General features: G+C 34.0%; 1 protein-coding gene across 1 annotated transcript; it reads left to right on the forward strand.

Moving 5' to 3' along the window:
- Positions 1-1,119: 1,119 nt before the first annotated feature.
- Positions 1,120-11,354, forward strand: LOC132301182 (disease resistance protein RPV1-like). Its single transcript, XM_059798458.1, has 5 exons — positions 1,120-2,127; positions 2,299-2,586; positions 2,670-3,353; positions 3,805-4,424; positions 11,192-11,354. The coding sequence occupies exons 1-5, from the start codon at positions 1,120-1,122 to the stop codon at positions 11,352-11,354; spliced, it is 2,763 nt and encodes a 920-aa protein (XP_059654441.1).
- Positions 11,355-13,043: the final 1,689 nt, after the last annotated feature.

Genomic DNA, 13,043 nt, shown 5'->3' on the forward strand with positions numbered 1-13,043 from the left:
TTTATGATCTGGCCGTCGAATTGTTTTGTTTTCTTAATTTGCCTAAATTAGTGTTATTAGTGCTGTCAGATTACGATCTTCAATTGATTTTTTTTGTCCAAATGCCCTTACAAATGGATAGGGGTAAAATGAGGTGTCTACACACTACATATGATTTGGCCAAAAAAAAAAAAAAATCTGTCTTCTACGTGGGATTTTCCTTGCCTAGAAACTAGAATTACTGAAAATTGTAACATGATCGTGCCTCAATTGAGTAGGAAATAGAAAATTGTAAGACTGGTCAACAGAAATCCTAGAAAGGAGAATATAAATGTTTGACATAATTCATCTAAAATCATTATACCATTTTTTTTTTTTTTTTTTTTTTCAGTGTGGTAAGAGATCACCACTCTATATGATATATAGATACACATTTTGAAAAATTTTATGTGCCATTTTTTCACTGTATTTCGTAATCTATATTAATTCAAACCTGCAAATGTTAATTTAAAACAAACAATTTAGCAGCAGTCATCATATATATATATATAGAAATTTTTCCTGTGCACCTAACCTTAATCTCATTTCCTAATTCATACCAATATAAACCTGCAAATGTAAGAACTTTCCTATACACATAACAATAGTTCTTGATACATATGTAATTATTATCCGAAAAAAACAAATTGGTACACATTTATTAAAATACATTTAGATGGTTTCCTCAATAAATGGTACACTAGCAACCATGATAATTAAATGATTGTTCTTTGAGTAATAGATATTTTGGGCATGAACAATAGTTCTGGATGCATATGTAATTATTTCGCTTAATTTAATTAAAGTGATAAATGAACTTTAAAAATAGAATATTATGTTATTTGAGGCTCTTTAACTCTGTGTAAGTGTAGTTTACGAAAATCTAAAACATGATCACTTTCTACTAGTTATTTTGTTCTTTCACCTCTCTACATGTAAAATTGCTTAGTTTAATTTTTTTGCCCTCCTAAACAATAAAAATTGGGCAGGTGCGAGTCGGGATTTATTAATTCTATTGTTGGAGACGTGGCTGATAAACTAAACCCTACGGGTTTAAGTGTTGCGGAGTACCAAGTTGGAATAGAGCATCGTGTTGAACAAATGAGTGAGTTTCTAAAGTTGGGGTCCAATAGCGATGATGTTAGGATTGTTGCCATATGGGGGATTGGTGGAATAGGCAAGACTACAATTGCTAAAGCAGTGTATAATCGCGTACATCGTATTCATCAGTTTCAAAGCAGTAGCTTTCTTAATGATGTTGGACGAACTTCTAGGGATACCAACGGTGTTGTTAAATTACAAAAACAGCTTCTTTCTGATCTCCTAAAGGATGGAAATGAGAAAATAAGATGCGAGGATCATGGTATTGAGGTGATTAAAAGGCGAGTATGGCATCGAAGGGTTCTTCTTGTTCTCGATGACGTGGATAATGTGCGCCAATTGAGGGCATTAGCCATAAATCGTGATTTGTTACGTGGTGGAAGTAGAATCATAGTAACAACTAGAGATTTGTCCTCATTAAGTTCGCTTCGATTGGATAAGGTGAGTGAGGTGTATGAGCTTGATGTGTTGAATGAGCAAGAATCTCTTCAACTCTTCAGTTGGCATGCCTTCAAGAGTAATCGTCCTGAAAAAGATTATGAGAACCTCTCTCAGAAAGTAGTGAGTTATGCCAAGGGGCTTCCTTTAGTTCTTGAAATTTTAGGTTCTTTTTTGTCGGACAAAACTGTACTTGAATGGAAAGGTAAATTGGAGAAGTTGGAAAAGATTCCTGATCATGATGTTCAACAAAAACTTGCACTTAGCTTCAATGCACTTGATGATAAACAAAATGGTTTATTCTTAGATATTGCATGTTTTTTTGTTGGAATGGACCAAAATTTGCCGATCAAAATTCTAAAAGGCTGTGATTTCTATCCGGAATCTGATATTGGGGTTCTATCTCGTCGTTGTCTTGTAAGTATTGATGGGCATAACCAGCTGAAGATGCATGATCTAATTCAAGATATGGCTAGAGAGATCGTCCGTCAAGAATGCCCTGAAGAGCCTGGTGAACGTAGTAGATTGTGGTTTCATGAAGACATTCTCAATGTATTGAGAAATAACACTGTAAGAACCCAATACCTTAATTGATTACATATATTGTCACTTTGAAAATGCCTCTGCACACAACACATCATGAAAATCACACAATCTAGGATGCAAACCTATTTTCAACACAATCTCACATATATATACAAGTATTTATATTCTTTATCTACAACTTTTTACTATCATCAGGGGACAAAAGCAGTTCAAGGCTTAGTCCTAAACTTGCCGGAACTACGATTCAATTGGAATCGTCTACAACTAAATTGGAATGCATTTATAAAGATGGAGAGGCTGAGACTGCTTCAACTCGATTTTGTCCATATAAGTGGAAGTTACCGATCTCTCTCTGGTAGACTTGTATGGCTATCTTGGAAAGGGTTCTCTTTGAAATGTATACCATCAGCCTTAATTATGGATAATCTGGTTGCCATTGACTTGAGCTATAGCAAGCTCAAACAAGTTTGGAGAGGAACTAAGGTACGATTATACTACTGTTTTCATCTCCTTTAAACATAATTTATAGAACGATGGAAATTTATTCTCTCTATTGTTCCTGACAGGTTTTGTGCAAATTAAAATACCTTTATCTCAGTTATTCGTGTTTCTTGATCAAAACTCCGGACTTCACGGGGTTCACCAGTCTTGAGAAATTGTTGCTTAATGGTTGTACAAAGCTGGTAGAGGTTCACCAGTCAATTGGACGTTTGGAAAATCTTCTTGTCTTGGATCTGAATAACTGCCAGAATCTTGAGAAGATTCCCCTTAGCATTTTCATGTTGAAGTCTGTCATTGAAGTCAATCTGTCGGGCTGCTCTAAATTACAGTGGCCAACATACTTTCAAAGATGGCCACTTGAATCAAGCTTCTCGTCGTTACAATTATCAAGTAGCCTCAGGAAAATAGTTATGAACGACTGCAATATAACACATGTGCCCATCGAAATTGGTAGATTGATGTCCTTGGAATATTTGAATCTTAGCAGAAACCAATTTTCCAACCTACCAGCTACCATCTCTACCCTTCCGCTACTGAAGGTCCTCCAGTTAGACGATTGTGGTCGGCTTGAATCTATTGGGGACCTTGCAGTAAATTTATTGGGATTGCGTGTACACTGCTGCGCATTGCAAAGCATATCAATGGAATCAGAAGCTGGAGAAGCAGAATTCATGACTTGTTACCATTGTCCCATATTAGTCAACAACAATTTGGCATATAATTTTAGAAGAAATATACTCCGTCATCCGGTACGCTACTCTCACTCTCTCTCTATATGTATGTAGTATATGGTCCCAGGACAATTACGGCACAAAAATGAATGTGTGTCAACTTATGTCGTTTTCAATCAGTTTTTTAATTTATTATTTATGTATTGCTTTGTAATTGGTCGGGATTAATGGTCCCAGCACCATGTAATAATTTCTAATACTAAAAATCAATTAAGTTAGAGCTTGTGGACAGTGAGTGAGGTTAATTGAATATTTTTTAAAATTTTTAAAAATATCCCCTATACTTTTAAAAAGTTTCAATTTTGTATGTATAATTCTTTAAGATATTAAAATTCCCCTTTCTTATTATTTTTTATTACATTGTGCCTCCTAAACATAATTTCTGGCTTCGTCCCAACTCGTAGGTACAATGTAGGAGAAATTATTGAATAGTTCAGGACCATTCTAGTAATAATTTCTTCCAATGTAGGGACTGCGAAAAATAGGTCAGTATAGTATTGTTGTTCCCGGGAGTGAGATTCCGAGGTGGTGCAACTACCAGAGTGATGGAAATGTTATAAGTTTTCGGGTGCCTCAGCTCGTGGGTCGGATATTACAAGGCTATATTCTCTGTGTTGCTTTTTCTGGCGGCTGGAAAGAATATCTTGGCTCCCAAAAACACACTCGCTCGTTTAACATTGTATGTGAGTTTTTAAATAAAACCATGATGTTTACATATCAATTTGAAGCACAAATAGTTGGTTTTGATCATTTAAGAATTGAAGATCATCCGAGAGTTGAAGATCAGATGTGGCTCACCTACGTACCAAACCAGTTACATTATCTATGGCGTTGCTTGCATAATTATATGTTGTACAGTGGAGATGAAATGGAGATAACAGTAAGAGACCAGTGTAATGGCTGGTCGGTGAACAAGTGTGGGGTTTGTCTGGTTTACAAGGACGATGAGAAGGATCCCAATTATGATGCCGCCTCACTTCACCCAATCACTATTGCTTCAGAGTTCCCTCCAGTTGATGAAAATGAGCTTGTGATAAAGTCGACAACTTATGGAATTCTCTGTGAGGCTCATATTTTTAACCATCCATGGTATACTAGGATTGTAAAGGATTAATTTCACAAAACCTCCCCCTGTACTATAGATTGTTCATATCACTCGTGTAATATTACATTCCTCTGTTTTGTTCAATTCCAGATATCCTATATATCCTCCATGGTGAGTGGCTTCCATTTGCTGTTTTGTCATGAATGACTCATCAATGTGAAATCTTGAACAAATGTCCTAAATTACGATAAAGCTGTTGGAAAACGTGCTAGTTTTAAAAACTTTTTGAGGGATTTAAATTCATAAATCTTGATTCATTACATAGAGACAAGTTTTATGCAAAAATAAAACATGATGTATCATTCAATTAAAAAATTGAATACTTACATGAAGGTTTGAGTAAACCTTAGATTTCTCCTCTAAAGTGAATGTTCTCACTTATTGTAGATCCCTTAGCAAGATGCGTTCTCCTTAGATCTCCATCTTCTTGGTAATTGTTTTGCCTTTAGGAATCACTCATATGCCTCCATGAATGACCTTGGAAAACTAGGCTTGTGGGAGCCTCCATTAGATGAGAACATAAACCCTAATTTTCTAGAGAGAGAAAATTTATTCATTTTTCCTTCTTTCCAAAAATCACACCCCTAAAATATACATAGACCATGTATATTTATAACCAACATAAAAATAAAGAAAAGGAAACAACAAATCCTTCTCCATCTCTAATTCATATGTCTCAAATCTAATATGATTCCAATATCAAGTTGGGCTATGAGTGAGAATCCATTGGGCCTATTATTTTATTGGCTACAATGAATTAATAATTGGCCCGGTCCATGGACCCAATTCAATTAATTCATAAATTAATTTCTACTCCACTAAAAGAAATTAATTGAACTCCAATTAAATAATAAATAACCTCTAAGTCAATATTGCACTTTGACCCCTCTATGCATAATTAGTTATCGGATAAATAAAGCCATCAATCCGACTACTTAATTAATATATTTATTTTGGTACCTTTGATTATTTCTGGCTCGATCACAATAAAACATTTGTTTGACAAAAATAATAATTTAAATAAATAAATATATAATAAATCATTTTGTCTAAAAAACATACGAAGGCCTTCGAATTTACTTTGTGATTAACCATAATCAACACAAAATAAATACAAGTAGCAATGATGCAAATAATGAAAATATAACCCTCTAACTATTAATTACATAACTACCCAAAGTGTCGATCTAAGGATCCCGAAGAATCCGCCGAACAAATCAAAGTAATTATTAATTAATAAAAGAGTTTATAATTTTCTCATATTTAAGAGTCAAATGCTATGACGGTGATAGGGAGTAATTGCATACGACGGCTCTCGCAATATATCTCAACCTAACGCGGATTCAGTTCAAGTCTTAATTAATTATGAGTCCATCCATAATTACCGACTATGAACCATTTATGATTACTATTTATATTCATGTATTGATTGCCATCACATACATATATAAATATCTCTTGTAATCAAGTGGACACTATCAATTCTATAATGAATCGAAACATAATACATTGAATTCACCAATTGTATAAAAACATAAATATTTCATAAACGTTAGGAACATATGCCACTTTAATCCAAATAGGAATTTGCTATGTCAGGGCATATAAATCCCAACAGCTCTCACTTGCCCTTATAGCCAATTCAAATTGCACCTAACTCCAATGTTATCTAGATGATGATCAAAATTATTGATCAATGACACCTTTGATAATGGATCAACAAAGTTGTGTTCCAATGCAATGTTCTAGCTACAAGTACATTTTCTTGCCGGACAATATCATGTAGAACATGATACTTCCTCTCAGTGTATCTTGTTCCTCTATAGAACCTTGGGTCATTGGTTTGGACTACTTCTGCACTATTATCGCAACATACCTCAATAGGCAGGCTAGTATACTCCACAACCTCTAAATCAGTGAGATCAAACCAATAGGCTTCCTATACCGCCTTAATGCTGCAATATATTCCACCTGCAGGTTTGAGTCAGCAGTTGAAATCTACTTAACAATCTACCAACTGATTTCCATTCCATTAAGTGAACATACACTAAGTCATGAACCTCATAGTATCTACTTCTGATTGAAAATCAGAACTAGCATACCTGACTAGGGCCATATCATCATATCCATAAATGAGTATGATATCCTTGGTCCTCTTTAGGTACTTAATGATATTTTTCACAACAGACCAGTTATCAAGTCCAGTATTGGACTGATCTCTACTGACTATCCCTACTATGTAGCGGATGTCCTGTTTGGTATAGACCATGGTATATATGAGACTCTCATATGCCGAAGCATATTATTCCAGTCTCATTTGCTCAATCTCCTTTGATAGTCTTGAAAAACTACTTACTAGAGAGAGCCATCCATATCAATAAAGTAAGAACTCATTCTTTGAGTTATGCATATCAAACCTGGTTTAAACTTTATTAATGTAGGATTATTAAGATAAGCCTAATTTCCTTTTAACCTGATCTTGCAAAAGCTTGATCCTAGGAATATAACTTACATCTTGAAAATCCTTCATTTAAAAGTAATTGAACAACTACATTTTTATTGATGACAAAACTTCCACGTCATTATAAATGAGTAGGATGTCATCAATATATAGAATTAAGAAAAATAATGACATTCCCTTGTACACTAATGATTTATTCACTAAGAAATCTTCTGGTATCTTTTTGTAGATTAACTTGCCTTCCATAGGTATCACCCTACTAGAAAGTTCTACAAGATCCCAGAATTTATTAGAATACATAGATTCCAACTCTGATTTCATAGTAACTCGCCAAAACGATCTGTATCCATATCGGTTCATGCTTCCGTGTAGCTTACTAGGTCCAACTCATGTTTAACAGGGATGTCCATAACGGTCTCACTTAAAAACATGATTTTGTCGGATTGGATAATTATTTTCCCACTACATCAATGTACCGATGAAGGAATCTGTGTACTAGATGATGCTAACGCATCAATAGGGAATTCATCTATAATTCTAAATCTCTATACTAAGTGTGTTCATATGTGGTACATCTGGTACTCATACCATATTCTCTAACACTATGCTACTAGGTATGTGATTCATAATATGATTCTCCTATAGATAAACAGTGAGTGAAAACAATCAACTTTTATCTTTGAGATCATAAAATAATCCATCCTAGTGACATTTAGAGTAGCTATCAAATCTAGCATGCCTATGATCTGCTTCCAACTTACTTGTCCATATCAAGCGCACATGTGCAAGACTACCCCATATGTGCATATGATTCAAACTAATATTTAGTAAAAAAACACAGCTCAACGGTATCCTTGAGACAGACTAAGATGGAATGCAGTTCATAATGCGCATCGATGTCATTAACGCTAAACTCTTAAATGAAAGAGATAATGTAGCATAGCTGATCATAGATCTAACCATGTTAAGTGGAATTCTGTTATTCCTATTTGACACCTAAATACATTTAGCGTCAATTGCGAAAAACTGGTACATAATACCCTCATTGACCATATAGTTTTTGCACTATCCCAAGAAATACTCATATCCTCGATCAGATCGAAGTGTCTTGACAAGTTTACCTAATATGTGTTCCACATCAGTCTTAACCTTCTCAGAAAATACCAAGAGTTTAAGACTTGTGTTGCATCAGATAAACTTATCCAAAACGTGAGTAATCTTGCTTGGATGTTCATAAGACCACACGTGTCAGTGTGTACCGACTCCAATTGTCCTTTATGTCTATTTCATCTGGCTGATTAAGCCCTAAGAGTTATCTATCCTTCAAAACAGGGTTCACAAGTTTGGTTTAGGCTCCCCTGCCTCACTAGGTAATTAACCTTCTTTGACCAATCTTTGAATCTTATTTTGATTGATAACAACCCAAAAATAGACATTAAAAATACAATGAGTCAGGAATAACAATTTTTCTCTTAACATTCAATCTAGAAGATGCAACATTAGTTTCTACATCCTGCAAATCTTAAGAGTTTGTGATTATAGTATATTAACTATCTTTCAATGCACCAGAAGCAATCGCATATCTATTCAATTTTATAAAACCAGTTTTAGAAAATAACAACACAGTTTTTATAAACCACAAGTGAAACAAAAATTAGATAGCATCTAACCTCTGTGCATAAAGATAATTCTCTAATACTAATATCCTCATACTCTCTAATTTCAGATGTAATACTCCCACTGACTTAGCTACAACCTTGACATCAGGTCAAGTACAGATATATTCCATATCATCGAGGCTTCTGGATTCTTGAAATCCTTACAATGAATTGCAAACATGTTTAGTGGCTTCAGAATCTATTCATCAGGAATTCATAGATACAACCACATAACATGGCTCAATGATTAAATATATATTTTCCTATGCCACGTCATTGCTTAGACAGTTTGTCCTTTAGTGTCTTAGTTAGCGACAAAAGAAACAGTTTTCTTTGCCCTCAACATACACTGCCTTATTCCCTTTAACCTTTTGGATACCCATGTTTTGTGCTAGCCTAGTCCTATTATCATCCCTTTGCCCTTCCACCTGGGCCTAGAAGAAGATAGTATAGACTAGATTAGATTGATAGGAATATTTATACTATTTGATTATCCTTTCATTTGTTACCAATTCTATAAGAATATTAGCGAGTATAAACTCAAACTGATTCCTTATTTAGTTCACTCTAAAAGAGTCGAACGAGTTTGGTAACAAGGCAATAATCATGTTAACTTGAAACTTACCACCTAAGTCAGCCCTATTGATCTCCAATTAATTTTTTAAATAATAAACAATCATTTTCCAAAATTCGATTTCATATTGGAGTTCCTTAGGCTATCTTGATGCTATTCAAGTCTGATATAGTACTTTAGCATACTCTCTATCTAATCTAACCAAAACATCTTATTAAATTTTAACATGATGCTTGAAGAAAATAAAATAATGTAAATGTTAGCTTTGGAGGGTATTCGAGGTAAACTCTAGAATATTGCACCAAGTCATCTCATTTGCCTTATTTCACTTATTCAAAGCATTAATGTTCTCTTGGGTATCTTAAAGTAAAATGATTAGGTTTTAGGAGTAGTAAATACATTTGTACCACCACGTTGTGAATAAAATATCTAAATTCCTTTTCTAGTCATTATAAATGAAGCTCACATACATTGAAATTAGCAAGCAGATAAAATGGATTAGACATAATCAGTCTGAATATAAATGCATTCATACAATATGCAAGGTGAATTATTAATACTGCCATGCATATTTAAAATTAAAATGAGCTTGTTAACCACATAATACAATAAATCTCAATCGAATAAGAGATCATTATCATTATTGGTGAACAATCCCTTTTAATTAATGTGGGTCCCTCAACTCTGTAGCATAATAAATCAACCAATCAATATGTCAATAACTTATCCTGTTGAAGGAGTTCATTATTACTATTATTGAGATTCATTTGCTATTAGGCGAGCACTTCCATTAAAATAATAATATGTGGGTCCCTTAACCACTGCATGAAAAATCGGATAACCAATACACCAATAACTTATTCGGTTGGCGAAGTTTATTATTGTTATTGGCGGACAAATCCCATCATCTCCATATTTCTTAAGACAATGTCTTGTCTATCTATATGAAATAATTCCCGATTATGTTTAGCCTTTCTAAAATCACCTAGTGTAGACCACTCCGTTGGGGAGCTAACACTATTGATTTTAGATTGAGTGTATAACGTTATTAAAACTCTAATGAAAAATAAAACATTAAATATCTTGTCATTATAATCTAGACTCTTTAAATCATGCGTAGGGCCTTATTTTTAAAGATCTAATTACAATAAACATTTAATATTATTATTTTTATGAGATAACCATTCTTGTAATATTAAGACTCTTCAAATCATGCGTGGGGCCTTATTTTTGAAGACCTAATTACAATGGTGTTAATAACGAAGGCCATGGGGTAATGTATAAAAATCCCCGCTCCCACTCAATTTTTAATCATCCATAATTAGGGTTTTCATTTTATTCATTTACATGATATAATGCATGCAAAACGTCTTGATTTTAATCCAATTAAATTTAGAAAATATTTGGACTTTAAACGATTCACTAATATTTAATTTGAAGCACGTTTTAAAAATAATTTACAAAAAATAATTTTGCGTTTCCCAATAAGTGCCCTCAAATTAATTAGTAATCAGATCCAATTAATTTTCATAACTTAATTAATATATATCAAGCCATTTAAATAAATATCATGGATCCAATGCATGAATAATAATAATAAACAATTAATTATTCCATGCATCAGTTAAATAAATAAATAACAGACAGAAACAATTTAAATGACCAATGGATTCAACTTTTAACATTTAAATACTATTCTTGTTGTACGGGCGTCCATCAACGGCTTGTCAACACCTGTAGAGAGCTGGTACGCTCTAGGAGAAGCAAAACAGCACTTGGAACGCGCCCGGAGGGCCCCACATGCGCTCACAAGCGCCTTGGGCCTGCACCAGGTGAAGGCACGCGCCCCCACGCGCTTGCACGCGCCTGGAAGGCGCTGCAGCGCGTGGCACGCGCATGGACGCTCTTCCACGCGCCTACACGCGCGCGTGGAAGATGCTTGCTTTACCTGGCGCGTGTTCCTCACGCGCCAGGTAGTTGACCTTTTCAACTTGACTGGCGCGTGCTCCTCACGCGCCAGTAATTCCTTCAGCTTCAATTTGGCTGATTGCACCACAGTTGCACTACACAGGATTATTTCTCTCATGTTGATTACAATCATTGGCTTCTATATGTGGTTGCACCTACTTCTGGTGGATCGCGAAGCACTGAATCATCTAATATTCCTTCCGGCACTGCCCTTGCCACCGGCGACGCTCCATCGCCGGATAATCGCCGATAAATTCCAGAAAAATCAGAAAAATTCCCAGAAAATTAAATTAAGCCTCAAAAAATTTCAGAAAAATTCCAAAAAATTCCAGAAAATTACTGAAGCATAATTTAACCCTTTTGGACCTTCTTGAAACTTCATAGCATCTTTTGATGAATATTACATGGCTTTAAAAATATTTACAACTTGAAATACAATGGGAAAAATAAATTACATTATTGAACTTTCAAACGGCTAAATCAAAGCCTTAATTACATTCATCCAAAGATAAAATTACATTCAATATTACTATAAGCTTCATCCATGGCCCAACCATACATCATCATTCATTCACAATTATTCATACATCATCATGTATCAATATATATCAACATATTAAATCATACATCAACATACATCAATAAAAATATATATGAATATAATTTTGGATCCATGAATGATGAGTTTATCATGATCTCTAGTAATGAATCAAACCATACTCTGATACCACTGTTAGGAAAACGTGCTAGTTTTAAAAACTTTTTGAGGGATTTAAATTCATAGATCTTGATTTCATTACATAGAGACAAGTTTTATGCAAAAATAAAACATGATGTATCATTCAATTAAAAGATTGAATACTTACATCAAGATTTGAGTAAACCTTAGATCTCTCCTCTAAAGTGAATGTTCTCACTTATCCCTTAGCAAGATGCGTTCTCCTTGGATCTCCATCTTCTTGGTAATTGTTTTGCCTTTAGGAATCACTCATATGCCTCCATGAATGACCTTGGAAAATTAGGCTTGTGGAAGCCTCCATTAGATGAGAACATAAACCCTAATTTTCTAGAGAGAGAAAATTTATTCATTTTTCCTTCTTTCCAAAAATCACACCCCTAAAATATACATAGACCATGTATATTTATAACCAACATAAAAATAAAGAAAAGGAAACAACAAATCATTCTCCATCTCTAATTCATATGTCTCAAATCTAATATGATTCCAATATCAAGTTGGGCTATGAGTGAGAATCCATTGGGCCTATTATTTTATTGGCTACAATGAATTAATAATTGGCCCGGTCCATGGACCCAATTCAATTAATTCATAAATTAATTTCTACTCCACTAAAAGAAATTAATTGAACTCCAATTAAATAATAAGTAACCTCTAAGTCAATATTGCACTTTGACCCCTCTATGCATAATTAGTTATCGGATAAATAAAGCCATCAATCCGACTACTTAATTAATATATTTATTTTGGTACCTTTGATTATTTCTGGCTCGATCACAATAAAACATTTGTTTGACAAAAATAATAATTTAAATAAATAAATATATAATAAATCATTTTGTCTAAAAAACATACGAAGGCCTTCGAATTTACTTTGTGATCAACCATAATCAACACAAAAAAATACAAGTAGCAATGATGCAAATAATGAAAATATAACCCTCTAACTATTAATTACATAACTACCCAAAGTGTCGATCTAAGGATCCCGAAGAATCCGCCGAACAAATCAAAGTAATTATTAATTAATAAAAGAGTTTATAATTTTCTCATACTTAAGAGTCAAATGCCATGACGGTGATAGGGAGCAATTGCATACGACGGCTCTAGCAATATATCTCAACCTAACGCGGATTCAGTTCAAGTCTTAATTAATTATGAGTCCATCCATAATTACCGACTATGAACCATTTATGATTACTA

The sequence above is a fragment of the Cornus florida genome, unplaced genomic scaffold (assembly GCF_030987335.1).
Source record: "Cornus florida cultivar Cherokee Brave unplaced genomic scaffold, ASM3098733v1 CherokeeBrave_3.0.0_Hap2_Chr03, whole genome shotgun sequence".
Classification (NCBI taxonomy): domain Eukaryota; kingdom Viridiplantae; phylum Streptophyta; class Magnoliopsida; order Cornales; family Cornaceae; genus Cornus; species Cornus florida.

Excerpts from the sequence above, each read along its gene's own strand:
- LOC132301182 (XM_059798458.1), top strand. The coding sequence starts at position 1,120 with ATGAGTGAGTTTCTAAAGTTGGGGTCCAATAGCGATGATGTTAGGATT. Across the intron at positions 2,128-2,298 it reads ATGTATTGAGAAATAACACT|GGGACAAAAGCAGTTCAAGG; the intron begins GTAAGAACCCAA and ends TACTATCATCAG. Across the intron at positions 2,587-2,669 it reads AAGTTTGGAGAGGAACTAAG|GTTTTGTGCAAATTAAAATA; the intron begins GTACGATTATAC and ends TGTTCCTGACAG.